Raw genomic sequence first — 19520 nt, 5'->3', positions numbered from 1 at the left:
AAATTCCTTACATCTTCTGGAGCATGCCTTTTCAACAATAAACAGCCTACATACCATAACATAGGACATAACACATACTCATGTCTTGACTTGGCTATTGGTTCTGCAATTCTCTTTCCATGTCTCGAATGGGGCGTGGGCACAGACCCATATGGTAGTGACCATTTCCCCACTTCATTAACGCATATAGGTACAGGCCCGAGCAGTCCATCTTCCCATAAAAGGTTTAATGAAGCAAGAGCTAACTGGAATACATTTACAGAGACATCCAAACTACACCACACATCCATAGGACACCTACACGTCGAAGAAGCTACCCAACTGCTCACCCCCGCAGGGGGCATCTGCTAAAGCAGATGTTTGCGTGTACTGTGCGACACCACGGACCCCGAGCACCCACGTCTAGCCGTACGTGGCAGCGCCGTGACCGGGGAAAAGAGGGTCCTGGTGGTTGAGCCGACGCCGAGTGCTTGGACCTTTAAGGCCCCTTGGCGAAGGCAACACACCACTTTGGCCTCCGCTTCTCGTAGACGGCACCTCCGGTCTGACCCGCCCGGGGGGAATCGGCAGTCGCCTTTTCCTGTCCTCCCCTTCAACCTTTCACTTTCCTATCTTCTCTCTAACAACTTTCCTGTCGTCTCGTTCTTTCTCAGTTTCCTTTTTTCCTGGCGGCTAGGGTTAACCTTGTGTGGCGGACAACCCTGTGTTCAGCCATATTTGGTTATAGTCGCGGTGTACAGCTGGCGTAGGCATGACTTGGTCACGAGTTCATGTCCCGTCCCCTTGTTGGGCTCCATGGTGGGTGGCTGGCACCATGGCCGAACAGTTTTTTCAATTTATGGCTTCCTTTTTTCGCCCATCTGATCCCTCTCGTAAAAGAGGAGGCACCGATGCAACCGCCCAGTTTTTCACGAAGAACGTTGCCAACTTTCCACGCTTCCACGTAATACACAGCAGTGACGAAGAGAAGACTGCCCGACTTGTATCGCCATTTCTAGTCGCAAAGACCCTAACTGCCACCATTGGGGAAGGCTATAAGATCAAGAAGCTTGCAAATGGAGACCTTCTACTCGAAGTACTTTACAAACATCAGCTCGACAAGCTCTCAGCGTTAACTTCTTTCGGAGAAATTCCTGTAACTGTCAGTGAGCACCGATCACTAAATACAGTCCGCGGAGTCATCTCAGATGACGACCTAAAGTATGTGTCCGAGGAAGAGCTTCTAGAAGGTCTGAAGGAACAAAATGTGACAAATGTCTACCGTATCAAAATCAAAAGAGAAAACAAACAAATTCAGACAAGGCATATCGTCCTCACCTTTGCATCAAGCATCCTCCCAGAATCTGTGGAGGTGGGCTATACCAAAATGAAACTTCGACCCTACATCCCCAACCCACGGCGATGCTACAAATGCCAACGCTATGGCCACGGCTCATTGAACTGCCGGGGCCAACAGACATGTGCGAAATGTGCCTCTCATGAACACCCTCCTGAAAACTGTCAAGCCCAAACATATCTTTGTGTTAACTGTGAGGGCAACCACGCAGCGTACTCACGTGTTTGCCCTGCATGGAAAAAAGAAAAAGAGATAATAACACTCAAAGTAACAGAGAACCTGACATTTCGCGAAGCACGGAGGCGACTCTCCTCGGCGCATACGCGACCCTACTCCGTTGTGGTGCAACAGGGCGCAGCATCACAGCGGTCTTCGGCGCTTGCTGAAGCCACACAGAGTGAGGTTCCAGCAAGGCACCCCGCGCCCCCGGTGGAAACAGCTAGCGCTGCGCCACCACCTCCAAAGCGGGCTGCACGGACCCCTGGTTCGGCAGTCTCCAAGGCCTCACCCCACACGGTGAGGTCAAACAGTTCGACACACGTGCGTTCTGCACGAACCTCCAGCGTCTCCGAAGAGACGATGGACACAACTGAAGGAGGTTCTGCGCCCTCTACGTCGGATGGGCGGCGGAACTCCTTAGACAACATAAAGAGAAACAAGCCCCGAATCACAGGACCGAAAACCTAGTTTTCACCCCACCAAAAAAAGCAGCATGGCATTCATTGTCCACTGGAATTGCAGAGGACTTTTAAATAATTTAAATGACATCAAAGACATCTTCGCCACACACTCTCCTGTAGCCGTTTGTGTTCAGGAAACAAACTTAGGTCCTAAACACCATAATATACTCAAAGGTTACCAGGTCTTTCGCTGCGACCGAGAGCAGGCGAGTAGGCTCTCGGGCGGAGTGGCAATAATTGTCCGAAATGGCATAGCAACTCGTGAAGACAAACTTAAAACTAGGCTAGAAGCAGTGGCGGTCACCCTGCTTGCATTTAAAACAATTACAGTGTGCTGCGTGTACATTGAACCACACCTCACAGTAACACTGCAAGATTTTGAAGACTTGGTAAACCAACTACAGGAGCCTTTTTTAATAGTTGGCGATTTTAATGCCCACTCTTCTTTTTGGGGGAGCGAAAAAACTGACGCAAGGGGGCAGATTTTAGAGGATTTTATTTTATCCAATAATGTTTGTCTTTTAAACACCGGAAAACCTACATACTGCTCTCCAAGCTCAGGGAAAATGAGCTGCATAGATTTATCCTTTAGTTCACCGAGTGTTTTTAGCGATATTAAGTGGGATGTCATTGATAACCCATACGGGAGCGATCATCTACCTGTAATCATTAGCGTAACATCATCATCACCAACCATTATCCCGACAAAACCACGCAGGTGGAAACTTCAGTTTGCCGACTGGGGTCTTTTTACTTCCGAAGCTACTTTAGACCAAGTTTTTTCGGACACACTGAGCATCGACGAATTGAATGAAAGGTTTACATCTTGCATTCTTAAGGCTGCACGCTTAGCTATTCCACAGTCCTCGGGAATGGTGAGACAAAACAACAAAGTATGGTGGACACAAGAGTGTAAGGAAGCCAAAAAGCAGCAAAACAAAGCATGGGGAGTCTTGCGAAGATATCCAACGCAAGAAAATTTATTAGAGTTTAAAAGGAAACGAGCTAAAGCCCGATACATTCGGCGGAATGCCGAGAAAGATTCATGGAAAAATTACGTCTCGTCTATAAACAGCTCAGTCACATCAAAAAAAATGTGGGAGCAAGTTCGGAAACTCAATGGCACGTACTCCCCTTTTACAGTTCCTCTTCTAACAGCACCTGGTGTACAAAGTAGCCTAGAAGAGCAGGCGGATATACTGGGTGAACATTTCTCCAGCGTCTCCAGTTCTGTGCATTATGCAGAAGCATTTTTAAAATACAAACACACTGTAGAGAAACAAAAACTTCCAACACACGGTGGTATAAACGAACCTTATAATAGTTTAATAACGCTCCAAGAATTGAAGAGAGCTCTATCGGCCGGTAAGCAGACTGCACCCGGCCCAGATGATATACATTATGAAATGCTCGCACATCTTTCGGGTCCTTCTGTAGAAGTACTTCTGAAGTTTTTTAATAAAGTTTGGGTATCGGGAAGGATGCCGGTAGCCTGGAAAAAAGCATTCATTGTAGCTTTACTCAAACCCGGAAAGCCGCCAACCTCCCCAAGTAGTTATAGACCAGTAGCCCTCACGAGCTGTCTAGCCAAAACGTTTGAACTTGTCGTGAATACCAGGCTAAGTTTTGTACTACAATCAAACGAACTTCTTGACATTCACCAGTGCGGGTTTAAAAAGGCGTGCTCAACAACTGATCATCTTGTCCGCCTCGAAAATACCGTACGAGAAGCATTCATACACAAACAACACTGTCTTGCTGTCTTTTTTGATCTGGAGAAGGCTTATGACACTACGTGGAGGTTTGGAATAATGCGGGATTTAGTAGAGTTAGGCATCCGTGGAAGAATGTTGAATTGCCTGAATGACTTCATGGCAAACCGTTCATTTCAAGTACGCCTGGGCTCAACCCTCTCGAGAACATTTGTACAGGAGAACGGGGTCCCTCAAGGGTGTATTCTAAGCACAACACTGTTCGTTGTAAAAATGAACTCCATATGCAAAATAATTCCAAAGTCGATTATGTACTCTGTCTATGTTGATGATCTTCAAATTGCTTGTACATCTTCCAATGTAGCAACATGCGAGAGACAAGTACAGTTGACTATAAACAAACTGACAACATGGGCAGACAGAAATGGTTTCCAGTTTTCAGCACGCAAAACAGTGGCTATTCTCTTCTCTCTCAAAAGAGGCTTACAGACCAATCCGACCCTACACCTCAAGGAAACCGACTTACCCATACAAAACGAACACAAATTTCTAGGCATAATGTTCGACAAAAAACTCACTTTCCTGCCCCACATCAATATGCTTAAAAAGAAAGCTTCGCGAGCTGTAAATATACTTAAGGTTCTGTCACGGAAACACTGGGGTTCCGACAGATCATGCCTTCTACAAGTTTATCGCTCCGTTGTTCGCTCCTGCCTAGACAATGGTAGCATTGTTTATGGCTCCGCGAGACAGTCCTACTTGAAACGATTGGATCCCGTTCACAATTTAGGTTTACGTCTCTCGTCTGGGGCGTATAGGACATCCCCAATAAACAGCCTCTACGTAGAAACAAATGAACCACCACTCACATATAGAAGAACAATGCTCACATGCTCATACGTACTAAAGATCCGTTCACTGCCGAAACATCTGTGTTACCCCATAGTTACAAAATGCCCATCTAGAACACTGTTCAATAATAAACCCCAAGCTATCAGACCATTGCTTCTTCGGTTTGAAGAGAGATGCCAAGAATTCACTACGCTGCACACATTACCTCAAATTTCCCATAGACAGAACGAACTACCCCCTTGGTATAGTTTTCCTACAACATGTGACTTCACACTAACACGCCTTCAAAAAAAGCAGACACCGCAAGAACATATTTTGCAGGAATTTTTGGCACTAAACGAAAAATACAAAGACTACACCTCATTTTACACAGACGGTTCCAAAACATCATACTATGTTGGGAGTGCAGTAGTGCAAGGGAAATGGGAAAAGGTGATCAGGCTACCCCAGTGCGCTTCGGTTTACACAGCTGAATGTTATGCCATTGCTGTGGCGGTAGAAAGGATAATGAGGAATAAAATTAAACGCAGTATTATATATACAGACTCTCTCAGCGCAGTCACAGCAGTGCAATACAAAAATGCAGCTCAACCTCTAGTAGGAGAAATAATACACAATTTGGTAACAATCACAACACAAGCACAGGAAATTAAGTTGTGCTGGGTCCCTAGCCATGTGGGAATCAAAGGAAATGAGAGAGCCGACGTATGTGCCGCACAGGCGGGTAATGGAACAATAGAGACAGTACAGATTCCTCACAGCGACTGCATGAAATTTATACAGAGCAAATTGAGGGAAACTTGGCAGTCCTCATGGGATAAAGAAATCGACAACAAACTCCACCTGGTTAAACCCACGATAGAAGAGTGGGAATCAAGCAGACATGAAGAACGCCTCAAAGAAGTGATTTTATGCCGTCTCCGCATTGGACACACACATCTTACACATAACTTTCTTCTTATGAAACAAGACAAACCGAGATGTGAAGATTGTGACCAGGAACTTACAGTAAATCACATCTTATTCTCATGTACGAAATTCGAGGCCTTGAGGAAAAAACATTTTAGGCTGTTCTACAGCGAGCAAATTCCATTTCACCCCAGCCTACTTCTAGGAGAGAATGCTGTTGTCAAACTTCCCTCTGTCTTTAGTTTTTTAAAAGAAGCTACACTTCTAAACAAGCTATAACAAGATAAAGCAATCGGTTATTATCCACAAAAAACACAAAACCTTTTGTTTGGCGCATGATAGCCTTAGTTGCTTATGCGCCATAAAACACAACACAACACAACAACAACTGCTCACGGCGCACATCCTCGACGCCGCCGAAAGGTCCATTCCCCACACCTCTGGTGCCCCGCGCAACCAGCGGAGGCCGTGGTGGAATGAGAACTGTAGGCGGGCACGAGAGGCCCAGAACAAGGCGTGGGGTATCCTTCGTCGGTACCCCACGTCGAGTAACCTCCTCTTGTTCAAACGGGCCAAGGCGTTCGGAAAACGTGTGCGCCGTGAGGCAAAACGCGATAGTTGGCGTACATTCATAACATCAATTAACTCCTACACAGACACACGGAAAGTATGGACACGTATACGCAAGCTAAAAGGACAACAGACACACAGCCTGCCCCTGGTTAGCACAACAGGGGACACTCTGGAAGACCAGGCTGACACACTCGCACAACACTTCCAGCACGTGTCCAGTTCAGCACACTACACGAACACTTTCCTGAAACATAAAGCCTCTTGTGAAAAGAAGTCCCTACACGACAACAACAAATCACAGACTTCTTACAACTCTCTGTTTTCACTACATGAGCTGAGGGCTGCTCTGAGCACGTGTAAACCCTCAGCTCCAGGCCCAGACAACTTTACATATACAATGATACAACACCTGCACGCAGACACTCTTCTAACACTCTTACACCTCTATAACAAGATTTGGCTTTCGGGGCACATTCCAAACTCTTGGAAGGAGGCTATAGTTGTAGCTTTCCTGAAGGAGGGAAAGGACCCGTCGTCCCCCTCAAGTTACCGTCCTATTGCCTTGACGAGCTGCCTGTGCAAGCTCTTCGAGAAGATGATAAACCGCAGGCTCGTGTACTTCCTTGAGTACAACGGTCTTCTCGAGAGCTGCCAGGCAGGCTTCAGGGCGGGGCGATCCACGAATGATCAACTCGTAGCTCTTGAATCTTACATTAAGGATGCCTTCGTGCATAAACAGTATGTCGTGACTGTGTTTTTTGACCTCGAGAAGGCCTACGACACCGCTTGGCGCTACGGGATCCTCAGTGACCTGAAGTCTTTCGGTGTTTCGGGCCATATGCTCAACACTCTGGCTAGTTATCTGTCCCACAGAACGTTTCGCGTGAGAGTTGGTAGCGCACTGTCAAGGATTCATGTGCAAGAAAACGGCGTGCCCCAAGGTGGAGTTTTAAGCTGTACTCTTTTTATAATTAAAATGAACTCTCTTGGGAAGGCATTGCCACCTACCATTTCTTACTCTATGTATGTAGACGACGTACAGATATCTTTTAAATCTTGTAATATGTCAATCTGTGAACGTCAGGTCCAGCTTGGTGTTAAAAAACTTGCCGGCTGGGCAGACAAGAATGGTTTTAAAATTAATCCCGGAAAGAGCTCTTGTGTTGTATTCTCCAGGAAGCGTGGGGTCCACCCGGACCCAGACATCACTCTTGCGAATGTGCCTATTCCTGTGAACAAGGAGCACAAGTTTTTAGGCATTTTATTCGATGAAAAACTTACATTCATCCCTCATATCAAACATCTCAAATGTAAATGCCTAAAATCAATGAACATTCTTAAGGTTCTCTCACATCAATCTTATGGGGCCGACAAACAACTCCTGCTGCGCCTGTACACGGCGTTGGTGGGGTCTCGGCTCGACTACGGCAGCGTCGTGTATGGGTCGGCGACAAAGACCGCACTGAGAATGCTCGACCCAGTGCTGCATCTTGGCCTTCGCCTCTCATGCGGCGCTTTCCGCACTAGCCCTGTCGAAAGCCTTTATGTCGAGTGCGACAAGTGGTGTCTAGGGCATCAGCGGGAGTATGTTGATCTGCTATATGCATCTAAGATTGTATCCCTTACCAACCATCCTTTTAATCCTATCATGAACAATACATCAAACTTGCAACTCTTTTTAAACAGGCCATCCATTTCGTTACCTTTCTCTCTCAGAGTTAGGGAGGAGGCTTCTGCACTCACGGTCCCTCTTTCAGACACGCACAAGACACCCATCCATAATTTAATTCCACCATGGCATCTACATCCTATATCATGCGACTTATCATTCACATTAGTAGAAAAAAATAGGGCACCCAGAAGTGCAATTCTGCAGCACTTCCTGTTCCTGCAGGACAAGTACAGGTGCGCAGAATTCTATAGCGACGCGTCGAAAACTGGTTTTACTGTATCTTGTGCAGCGCACGGACCAAATTTTACCGTAACTAAAACAATGAATTTTCATAGCAGTATTTACACGGCAGAAGCCTATGGCATTTTACTCGTTTCAAACCACATCCTCGAACATAAAATTCCAAAGTCCATCATCTACACAGATTCTCTAAGCGTTGTACAGGCACTGTCATCCGGAAAGTCATCTAAAAACTATGTCATAAATGCTCTTTTCAAGGTACTAATGTCTGCATATGCCTCAAATCTTGAAATAACTATATGCTGGGTACCAGGGCATTGTGGAATCCCTGGCAATGAGGCCGCCGACCAAATGGCTGGTGATGCTGCTCTCATGACTACAGTTGACGTTACAACAGTACCTTACACCGACCTAAAGACACACATCAGACGACAGCTTCGTAACACATGGCAATTACACTGGAGTCAACAAACAGACAACAAACTACACGTAATAAAACCACAACTTGGACGCTACATAACTGACTCACACAACAGATACACTGAAGTCGCCCTGGCTAGGCTGCGGATAGGCCACACACATGCTACGCACTCCCACCTGCTCACTGGAACTTCGGGACCCACGTGTAGCAGGTGTGGAAAGGGCCTATCCGTAGTCCACATACTAATCACATGCAAGGCACTTGACACAACACGACACAAACATTTCCCTGAATTATACAGACGACACATTCCTTTGCACCCATCATACTTTTTAGCCGACGAACCAATGTTTTCTAGTCAACGTGTTTTTAAGTTTTTAGCTGAGGTAAACTTTCTGCAGCTCTTGTCATATCATGTGTAATCACCCTGGCCCTATACACCAGCCATCTCCATTGTCTTTTGTTTTGCATCACCTTTACTTTTAGTCACATGTTTTAGTACTTATGGTCTCATCATAATTCAGTAACTTCTTCTTTGGCGCTCTTTGCCCATAGTCGGCCTTGCGCCAATAAAACCCAACTATCATCATTGAAGGTGTCATCGGCGAATCATATAAAGCCAAAAAACAAAGAACCGGTGAAATCCTTGTTGAAGTCAGTAGCCAGGATCAGGCTGATAAACTACTTGCACAAACCCGCATCGCCGATCTGGCCATCCGAGTCACGCCCCACCGCAGCCTAAACAGCTCCCAGGGCGTGATTTCCGAATATGACCTAATCAATGAATCTGAAGCTGACCTGCTGGAGGGCCTTCGTAGTCAGGGCGTAACAGCGGTCAGGCGCATAACCATCCGTAGAGACGATAAACAAATACCGACAAAGCACCTCATCCTAACCTTCGACAAGGCGACCCTTCCTGAATTCATCAACGCAGGTTACATCCGTTGTTCAGTCCGGCCTTACATCCCGAACCCACGGCGCTGCTTCAAGTGCCAACGGTTCGGGCACGGCACAAACACCTGTCGCGGCCGACTTACCTGCGCAAAATGCGCCCAGCACGATCACCCGGCCGAAAACTGCAACGTGCAACAACTTCTTTGTGTAAACTGCCAGGGTCCACATGCGGCCTACTCCAGAAAATGCGAAAAGTTTCAATTAGAAAAGAAAATCATTAACATCACGGTCACTGAAAACATCACTTTCCCAGAGGCGCGGAAGAGGTTCGCCTCTTTCCCCGCACGGGGCACCTTGAGCAATCTTGGTGACGGTACTGGCGATACCGCGGACCCCGAGCCCCCAAACATAAGCTGGATCCAACCGTGGCGATGTGTTTATAGGTGGAGGGTTAGAAACCACGAACGGTGGCCGTCGGAGCCCAGGTCAAGCTCCGGCGGATGGGCTCCCTGTCTGTTCACCAGGCAGGGAGCTCCGGGACCTCTTTGGCTACCAGGGTAAGGTCAAAGAAGAAAGTACCCCAGTCTCCCTGCTTTTATAGTATGCCCTATGGTACTTACAAACCCCCCCCCCCCAAACGTGATCGGTCCCTGAAAAGGGGCCGCACCGAAGTATCTTTTCCTTCATTGCCATCTTTGACATTTCCAGAACCGGATAATTTCTCTCGATTTCTTGTGATGGAATCGCTCAATCCAACCCACCCTCTAGCATCTCAGTCAGTCTTCTTGATTGCAAAATATCTTGAAGCCATAGTAGGAAAATCATATAAGTGCAAAAAACAAAGGTCTGGTGAACTACTAATCGAGGTAAATGACAAGCAGCACTCCACGAAGCTTCTAGCTCAGACTAGACTGGCTGATCTAGACATCAGGGTCACACCCCATCGGAGCCTCAACAGCTCGCAGGGTGTGATATCCGAGACAGATCTCTTGAATGAAACGGATGCGGATCTCCTTGCCGGCTTGAAGGATCAGGGCGTCACTGCCGTGAGACGCATCACTATTCGCAGAGACGACAAGGAGATTCCCACCAAGCACATTGTCCTCACTTTTGACCGCGCAGTTCTTCCACAACACATACATGCAGGTTTTATCCGTTGCTCCATCCGTCCGTACATCCCGAATCCGCGGCGCTGTTTTAAGTGCCAGCGGTTCGGGCATGGTACAAACTCTTGCCGTGGCCGAACGACGTGTGCAAAATGCGCGGCGCACGATCATCCGACTGACAACTGTCCATCCGACACCCTCTCTTGTGTTAACTGCGGGGGGGCGCATGCAGCCTACTCCCGCAAGTGCGAAAAATTTCAAACTGAAAAAAAGATAATCAACATCAAGGTAACTGAGAACATCACCTTCCCAGAGGCGCGGAAGAGGTTCGCCTCTTTCCCCCTGGGGAGGTACGCCGACGCAGCTCGCCGGGGGGCGGAGCGACGTCTGGTTTCCACAGGGACCCAGTTCAGCGAGTCTGACCTGGTCCCGCCCCCGCCCCCCGCTGGGCTGCCTCACGCAGCCCAACCCGGCACCACGCCGCTTGCTGAGGCAGCAGCGGTTGTGGTGCAAACCACTTCTGTTGGGACCGGTGCCGCTCCCGCCTCTGTCTCCCCGCCCTCCAGTGCGTTGGAGGGTACCGAGGTGATGGACACCACGGGCCCCGCACCGGCTTTCACTGTCACCGCACCGCCCGCGCCACCTCTGGCGCCCACGACGGTGGCGGTGGTGGCGGCTCAAACGAAGGGCTCCCGAAGTGGGGCCAAGTCCGGGGGACCCGGTTCGACGGGCACCCCTCGGACATCCGACGACGATATGGACGTCGCGCCGTTCCTGCCTGCAACGCAGCGCAAGGAGCGGCCTCCGACGGCCAAGCCTACAGATAGGCCGCCCAAAAAGCCCAATCCAAGAGTAACAGCCCCGAAAGACGACACATGAACACACACACACACACTCCAGTCATTCTTAAAAATAAATAATGGGAACAGAAAACATAATTCGATGATGATGATGATGGTTGGGTTTTATTGGCGCAAGGCCGACTACGGGCAAAGAGCGCCAAAGAAGAAGTTACTGAATTGTGATGAGACCGTACATACTAAAACATTTGACTAAAAGTAAAAGTGATGCTAAACAATAGACAATGGAGATGGCTGGTGTATAGGGCCAGGGTGATTATACGTGATATGACAAGAGCTGCAGAAAGTTCACCTCAGCTAAAAACTTAAAAACACGCTGACTAGAAAACATGGGTTCGTCGGCTAAAAAATGTGATGGGTGCAAAGGGATGTGTCGTCTGTATAATTCAGGGAAATGTTTGTGTCGTGTTGTGTCAAGTGCCTTGCATGTGATTAGTATGTGGACTACGGATAGGCCCTTTCCACACCTGCTACACGTGGGTCCCGAAGTTCCAGTGAGCAGGTGGGAGTGCGTCGCATGTGTGTGGCCTATCCGCAGCCTAGCCAGGGCGACTTCAGTGTATCTGTTGTGTGAGTCAGTTATGTAGCGTCCCAGTTGTGGTTTTATTACGTGTAGTTTGTTGTCTGTTTGTTGACTCCAGTGTGATTGCCATGTGTTACGAAGCTGTCGTCTGATGTGTGTCTTTAGGTCGGTGTAAGGTACTGTTGTAATGTCAACCGTAGTCATGAGAGCAGCATCACCAGCCATTTGGTCGGCGGCCTCATTACCAGGGATTCCACAATGCCCTGGTACCCAGCATATAGTTATTTCAAGATTTGAGGCATATGCAGACATTAGTACCTTGAAAAGAGCATTTATAACATAGTTTTTAGATGACCTTCCTAATGACAGTGCCCGTACAACGCTTTGAGAGTCTGTGTACACAATGGACTTGGGAATTTTGTGTCTGATGATGTGGTTTGAAACGAGTAAAATGCCATATGCTTCTGCCGTGTAAATACTGTTATGAAAATTCATTGTTTTGCTGACTCTAAAATTTGGTCCGTGCGCTGCACAAGATACTGTAGAACCAGTTTTCGACGCGTCGCTATAGAATTCTGCACACCTGTACTTGTCCTGCAGGAACAGGAAGTGCTGCAGAATTGCATTCCTGGGTACCCTATTTTTTTCTACAAGAGTGAATGACAAGTCGCATGATACAGAACGAAGATGCCATGGTGCGATGAAATTATGAATGGGTGTCTTGTGCGTGTCAGAAAGGGGGACATTGAGTGCAGAAGCCTCCTCCCTAACTCTGAGAGAGAACGGTAAGGGAATCGATGGCCTGTTTAAAAAGAGTTGTAAATTTGAGATATCGTTCATGGTGGGATTAAAAGGATGGTTAGTCAGAGACACGATCTTGGATGCATACAACAGGTCAACATACTCCCGCTGATGCCCTAGGCACCATTTGTCGCACTCGACATAAAGACTTTCAACAGGGCTAGTGCGGAATGCGCCACATGAGAGGCGAAGGCCAAGATGCAGCACTGGGTCGAGCATTTTCAGTGCTGTTTTTGTAGCAGACCCATACACGACACTGCCATAGTCGAGCCGAGACCCCACCAAGGCCGTGTAAAGGCGCAGCAGGAGTTGTTTGTCGGCCCCATAAGATTGATGTGAGAGGACCTTAAGAATATTCATTGTTTTTAAGCATTTGCATTTGAGCTGTTTGATATGCGGGATGAATGTAAGCTTTTCGTCGAATAAAATGCCTAAAAACTTGTGTTCCTTGTGCACAGGAATCGACACGCTGTTAAGAGTAATGTCTGGGTCTATATGGACCCCGCGCTTCCTAGAGAACACAACGCAGGAGCTTTTTACAGGATTCAATTTAAAACCATTCTTGTCTGCCCAGCCGGCAAGCTTCTTGACGCCGAGCTGGACTTGACGTTCGCAGATGGACATATTACATGATTTAAAAGATATCTGCACGTCATCTACATACATGGAGTAAGAAATTGTAGGCGGCAGTGCCTTCCCAAGGGAGTTCATTTTTACTATGAAGAGAGTGCAGCTTAGAACTCCGCCTTGCGGCACGCCATTTTCTTGCACGTGTACCTTTGACAGTGCAGAACCAACTCTGACGCGAAAGGTTCTCTCCGACAAATAGCTAGCAAGGGTGTTAAACATACTACCAGAAACACCGAATGACTTCAGGTCAGTAAGGATCCCATAACGCCAAGCGGTGTCATAGGCCTTTTCTAGGTCGAAAAACACAGTTAAACAGAACTGTTTATGCACGAAGGCATCCTTAATATACGACTCTAGTGCCACAAGTTGATCATTCGTGGATCGCCCCGCCCTGAAGCCTGCCTGGCAGCTCTCGAGAAGGCCGTTATACTCCAAAAAGTACACGAGCCTCCGGTTTATCATCTTCTCGAGAAGCTTGCACAGGCAGCTGGTGAGGGCAATGGGTCGATAGCTAGCGGGAGAAGAAGGGTCCTTCCCTTCTTTCAAGAATGCTACAACTATGGCATCCCTCCAAGACTTTGGAATGTGCCCCGAAAGCCATATCTTGTTGAAAAGGTGAAGAAGTGTTACAAGAGTGTCTGTGTGTAAGTTCTGTATCATTGTATATGTAATGTTGTCTGGGCCTGGAGCTGAGGGTTTACACGTGCTCAGAGCACCCCTCAGCTCATGAATTGTGAACTCCGAGTTATAAGAAGTGGCTGACGTGTCATTGTCACGTAAAGGCTTCTTTTCGGCCACGAGTTTGTGTTTCATGAAAGTGTTTGTGTAGTGTGCTGAACTCGAAACGTGTTGGAAGTGTTGTGCGAGTGTGTCAGCCTGGTCTTCGAGTGTGTCCCCTGTTGTACTGACCAGAGGCAGGCTGTGTGTTTGATGTCCCTTCAGTTTGCGTATTCGGGTCCATACTTTCCGTGTGTCTGTGTAGGAGTTAATTGATGTTATGAATGTACGCCAACTATCGCGTTTTGCCTCACGGCGCACACGTTTTCCGAACGCCTTGGCCCGTTTGAACAAGAGGAGGTTACTCGACGTGGGGTAACGACGCAGGATACCCCACGCCTTGTTCTGGGCCTCCCGCGCCCGCCTACAGTCCTCATTCCACCACGGCCTCCGCTGGTTGCGCGGGGCACCAGAGGCGTGGGGAATGGACTTTTCGGCGGCGTCGAGGATGTGCGCCGTGAGGAGTTGGGTAGCTTCTTCAACGTGTAGGTGTCCTATGGATGTGTGGTGTAGTTTGGATGTCTCCGTAAATGTATTCCAGTTAGCTCGTGCTTCATTGAACCTATTATGGGAAGATGGACTGCATGGGCCTTTACCTATGTATGTGAGTGAGGTGGGGAAGTGGTCACTACCGTATGGGTCAGTGCCCACACCCCACTCGAGGAGAGGAAAGAGAACTGCGGAGCCAATCGCCAAGTCAAGACATGAGTATGTGTTGTGTCCTATGTTATGGTATGTAGGCTGTTTACTGTTGAAAAGGCATGCTCCTGAAGATGTTAGGAATTTCTCTATAAGGCAACCTCGGGCATCCGTGCGAGAAGAGCCCCAAAGAGTGTTGTGAGCATTAAGGTCGCCTGTCAGGATGTATGGTTCGGGCAGCTGGTCAACCAGCGCCTCGAAGTCAGAGTTTAAAAGTGAAACATCAGGAGGAATGTATATGGAGCATATTGTTATCAACCTATTAAATATTATCGTTCGAATTGCCACAGCCTCAAGGATAGTGTTCAAGGTGACAGGGTGGCATGCTAAGGATTTGCAGGCGATTATGGCCACACCGCCAGAAGAGTGTGTGCAGCCAACCCTGTCCTTTCTGTATACCAGGTAACTATTCAAGAAATTTGTGTTCTTGGAATTCAGGTGCGTTTCCTGAACACACATTACACTTGGCTGATTAGCATGCAGAATCTCATAGACGTCGTCAAGATTATTTAGAAGGCCTCTGCAGTTCCATTGAACGATATTTTCTCTTCCCATTATTATGTATTAGAGCTACTGGAGTGTGACTATTTATGTAGGGTCTTTCGGGGCTTGGACTCTTGGACGGGGTTTCTTTACCTCCTCTGGAGGTTTAGATGGAGGGACCCGTTCCTTCCGCTGCGAAGCAGACAGGAAGGGTCCCACATCCAAGTCATCATCTGATTTGGAAGGGGTACCCGGCGTACCGGACCCCCCGGACCTGGCACCCTTTGCGGTGCCCTTCGTTTTGGCCGCGACCGCCGAGGGCGTCAGGAGCGCCCCAGGTGGCACAGGCGGTGCGGCGGAGGTGGGAACTGCTGCGGTTTCCTCCAGCTCCATCTCCTCCGGGCCCTCGCATGTGCTTCGGGCCGGTGGAGAGGAGGAAACAGAGGGTGCAGCAGCATCCCCAACGGACGTGGATGCCACCACAGCCGCTGCTGACTTAGCAGGCGGTGCGATGGCAGGTTGGGTCGCCAGAGGCAACCCAGGGGGGGGCGGAGGTGGGACCAAGTCCGACTCGTGGTACTGGGTCCCCGCCGAAACAAGACGCCGCTCCGCCCCCCGGCGAGCTGCGTCGGCGTACCTCCCCAAGGGGAAAGAGGCGAACCTCTTTCGCGCCTCGGGGAAGGAGATGTTCTCAGTTACTTTCACGTGGATGATCTTTTTTTCTTGGTGAAACTTCTCACAGCTACGGGAGTATGCCGCGTGCGGCCCCTGACAGTTTGCGCAGGTGAAGGTGGTGGAATCACATTTTTCAGTGGGGTGGTCGTGTGCGGCGCATTTTGCGCAGGTCTGTTTGCCGCGGCAAGAAGTCGTAGCGTGCCCGAACCGCTGGCACTTGTAGCAGCGGCGCGGGTTAGGTATGTACGGACGTACACCACACCTAATGAAACCAGCATTGATGTGATCAGGAAGTTTTGAACTGCTGAATGTTAGGATTATGTGCTTTGTGGGTATTTCTACATTGTCGCGACGGATGGTGATTCTCCTGACAGCTGTTACGCCCTGATCCTTCAGACCTTCTAGAAGATCGGCCTCTGTTTCACTTAGCAGATCTGGTTGAGATATCACCCCCTGCGAGCTGTTGAGGCTGCGGTGGGGTGTGACAGTGATGTCCAGATCTGCCATGCGGGTTTGGGTCAGGAGATTTGTGGCTTGCTGCTGCGCCTTGACTTCAACCAACACTTCGCCTGTTCGTAGTTTTTTTGCCTCGAACGATTTGCCAACAATTCCTTCAAGGAACTTGGAGACGAGGAATACAGATTGGGAGGAGACGGGTTTGGATTTGTCGATTGATTCAAGGACCAAAAAACGGGGATAGTTGTCATGTTTGGGAACGTTGATAGTTGGTAGGGGTGGAAAGGAAACTTCGGTGCGGCCCCTTTTCGGGGGCCGATCACGTCTGGGGGGGGGTTTTGAAAATTCCATATGATACATTGGAAAGCAGGGAGACGGGGGTACTTTCTCCTTTGACCTTACCCTGGTAGTCAAAGAGGTCCCGGAGCTCCCTGCCTGGTAGACAGGCAGGGAGCCCATCGGCCGGAGCTTGACCAAGGTTCCGACGGCCACCGTTTACGGCTTCTACCCTTCACCTTAAAAACACCTCGCCACGGTTGGACACGGCTTATGTTGGGAGCTCGGGGTCCGCGGTGTCGCTGCTCACCGTCACCATGAATACTCAAGGTGCCCCGTGCGGGGAGAAAACATAATTCAATGGAACTGCAGAGGCCTCCTTAAAAATCTTGACGGTGTGTATGAGATTCTGCATGCCAGTCAGCCAAATATCATGTGCCTGCAGGAAACCCACCTCAATTCTAAACAAACAAATTTCTTAAATAGGTACATGGTATTCAGAAAGGACAGGGTTGGCTGCACCCACTCTTCAGGAGGTGTGGCCATATCGCCCGGAAATCATTAGCATGCCATCCTCTCTCTTTAAACACTGTCCTCGAGGCTGTAGCGATCCGTACGATAATATTTAATAGGTTGGTAACGGTATGCTCCATCTACATTCCTCCTGATTTTGCACTTCTGAGCTCTGATTTCGAGGCGCTGGTCGACCAGCTGCCCGAACCGTACATCCTAACAGGCGACCTTAATGCACACAACTCTCTTTGGGGCTCCTCCAGAACGGATGCCCGAGGTCGCCTGATAGAGACATTTCTTACATCTTCAGGAGCATGCCTTTTCAACCAAAAACAGCCTACATACCATAACTTAGGACATAATACGTACTCACATCTCGACTTGGCTATTGGTTCTGCAATTCTCTTTCCATGTCTTGAGTGGGGCGTGGGCACGGACCCATATGGTAGTGACCACTTCCCCACATCCCTAACGTACATAGGTAAAGGCCCATGCAGTCCATCTTCCCATAACAGGTTTAATGAATCAAAAGCAAACTGGAGTACATTCACAGAAACATCTAAACTACACCACACAACCATAAAACACCTACACGTTGAGGAAGCAGCCCAACTCGTCACGGCGCACATAGTCGACGCTGCCGAAAAGTCCATTCCCCAGGCCTACACTGGGTCTCGCACCCCAAGGAGGCCCTGGTGGAACGAGGACTGCAGGCGGGCGCGAAAGGCCCCAAACAAGGCGTGGGGTGTCCTTCGCCGGTACCCCACGTCGGATAACCTCATTTCTTTTAAACGGGCAAAGGCTTTTGGGAAGCGAGTGCGTCGTGAGGCGAAAAGGGAGAGTTGGCGCTCCTTCCTCACTTCCATCAATTCGTACACAGACACACACAAAGTCTGGACACGAATACGAAAACTAAAAGGACAACGGACACACAGCCTGCCCCTGGTTAGTACAACAGGGGACACACTGGAAGACCAGGCTAACACACTCGCACAACACTTCCAACACGTGTCCAGCTCAGCACACTACACTAATACTTTCATGCAACACAAAACTAATGCAGAAAAGAAGCCCTTACGAGACAAGAACAAGTCGAATTCTGCTTACAACTCTGAATTCACACTTCATGAGCTGAAGGTTGCTCTTTCCACCTGTAAGCCCTCAGCTCCAGGGGCAGACAGCATTACATACACCATGATACAACACCTATACACAGACACTCTTGAGACACTCCTACACCTCTACAACATAATATGGCTTTCGGGGCAGCTTCCAAGGTCTTGGAAGGAGGCTATAGTTGTGGCCTTTCTGAAGGAGGGGAAGGACCCTTCCTCTCCCGCAAGTTATCGTCCCATCGCCCTGACAAGCTGCCTGTGTAAGCTCCACGAGAAGATGATAAACCGTAGGCTAGTGTACTTTCTGGAGTACAACGGTCTTCTCGAGGGCTGCCAGGCAGGCTTCAGGGTGGGGCGATCTACCAATGATCAACTTCTTGCACTGGAATCCTACATAAAAGATGCATTTGTCCATAACCAGTTCTGCCTTACTGTATTTTTTGATATTGAAAAAGCTTATGATACAGCCTGGCGCTACGGCATCCTCAGGGACCTTAAGTCATTTGGTGTCTCTGGCAACATGATGAACACTCTTTGTAGTTATTTGGCCGAGCGAACCTTTCGAGTGAGGGTTGGCGGTGCACTCTCCACTGTATATTTGCAGGAAAATGGTGTGCCGCAAGGTGGAGTTCTAAGCTGCACCTTGTTTATAGTTAAGATGAACTCCCTCCGAAAGTCATTGCCGCCGACCATTTCCTGTTCCATCTATGTAGACGATGTGCAAATATCTTTTAAATCCTGTAACCTGTCAATATGCGAACGTCAAGTACAACTTGGTGTTAAGAAACTAGCTGGCTGGGCGGACCTTAACGGGTTTAAACTGAACCCGGCCAAGAGTACTTGTGTTGTATTTTCCCGCAAGCGCGGGATTAACGCCGACCCTGAGATTACGCTTAACCGTGCACCTATTCCTGTTAAACGGGAGCACAAGTTTTTAGGTGTCATATTTGACAACAAGCTCACGTTCATACCTCACGTCAAAACACTTAAACATAAATGCCTCAAAACACTAAACATTCTCAAGGTCCTCTCCCACCAATCCTATGGTGCAGACAAAGAACTGCTTCTCCGGGTCTTTACCGCGTTAGTCGGGTCTCGATTAGACTATGGCAGTGTCGTGTATGGGTCGGCATCGAAAACAACGCTAAAAAGTCTTGATCCAGTACTGCACCTGGGTCTGCGCCTTGTGTCGGGTGCGTTCCGCACTAGCCCGGCCCAGAGTCTATATGTTGAATGTAATAAGTGGTGCCTTGAGTACCAACGAACGTATGTGGACTTTCTGTACGCTTTTAAAATTTCATCTTTGAATGACCATCC

The 19520-nt window shown here is 48.6% G+C and overlaps 1 protein-coding gene across 1 annotated transcript in view; it reads left to right on the top strand.

The window, feature by feature from the left end:
- The first annotated feature begins 332 nt into the window (after positions 1 to 332).
- The window catches only part of LOC144175686 (uncharacterized), a 38689-nt gene continuing 19501 nt past the window's right edge, over positions 333 to 19520 (top strand). The window contains exon 1 of the mRNA XM_077704727.1: positions 333 to 1733. Coding sequence (XP_077560853.1) covers positions 752 to 1733 — 982 coding nt within the window. The 5' untranslated portion in view covers positions 333 to 751. The remainder of the gene's footprint in view (positions 1734 to 19520) is intronic.

The sequence above is a fragment of the Haemaphysalis longicornis genome, unplaced genomic scaffold (assembly GCF_048455015.1).
Source record: "Haemaphysalis longicornis isolate Haplotype H1 unplaced genomic scaffold, Haemaphysalis longicornis Haplotype H1 scaffold_3, whole genome shotgun sequence".
NCBI lineage: Eukaryota > Metazoa > Arthropoda > Arachnida > Ixodida > Ixodidae > Haemaphysalis > Haemaphysalis longicornis.
Note: the sequence above shows the minus strand (reverse complement) of the source record. Positions and strands in the feature narration are given on the sequence as shown.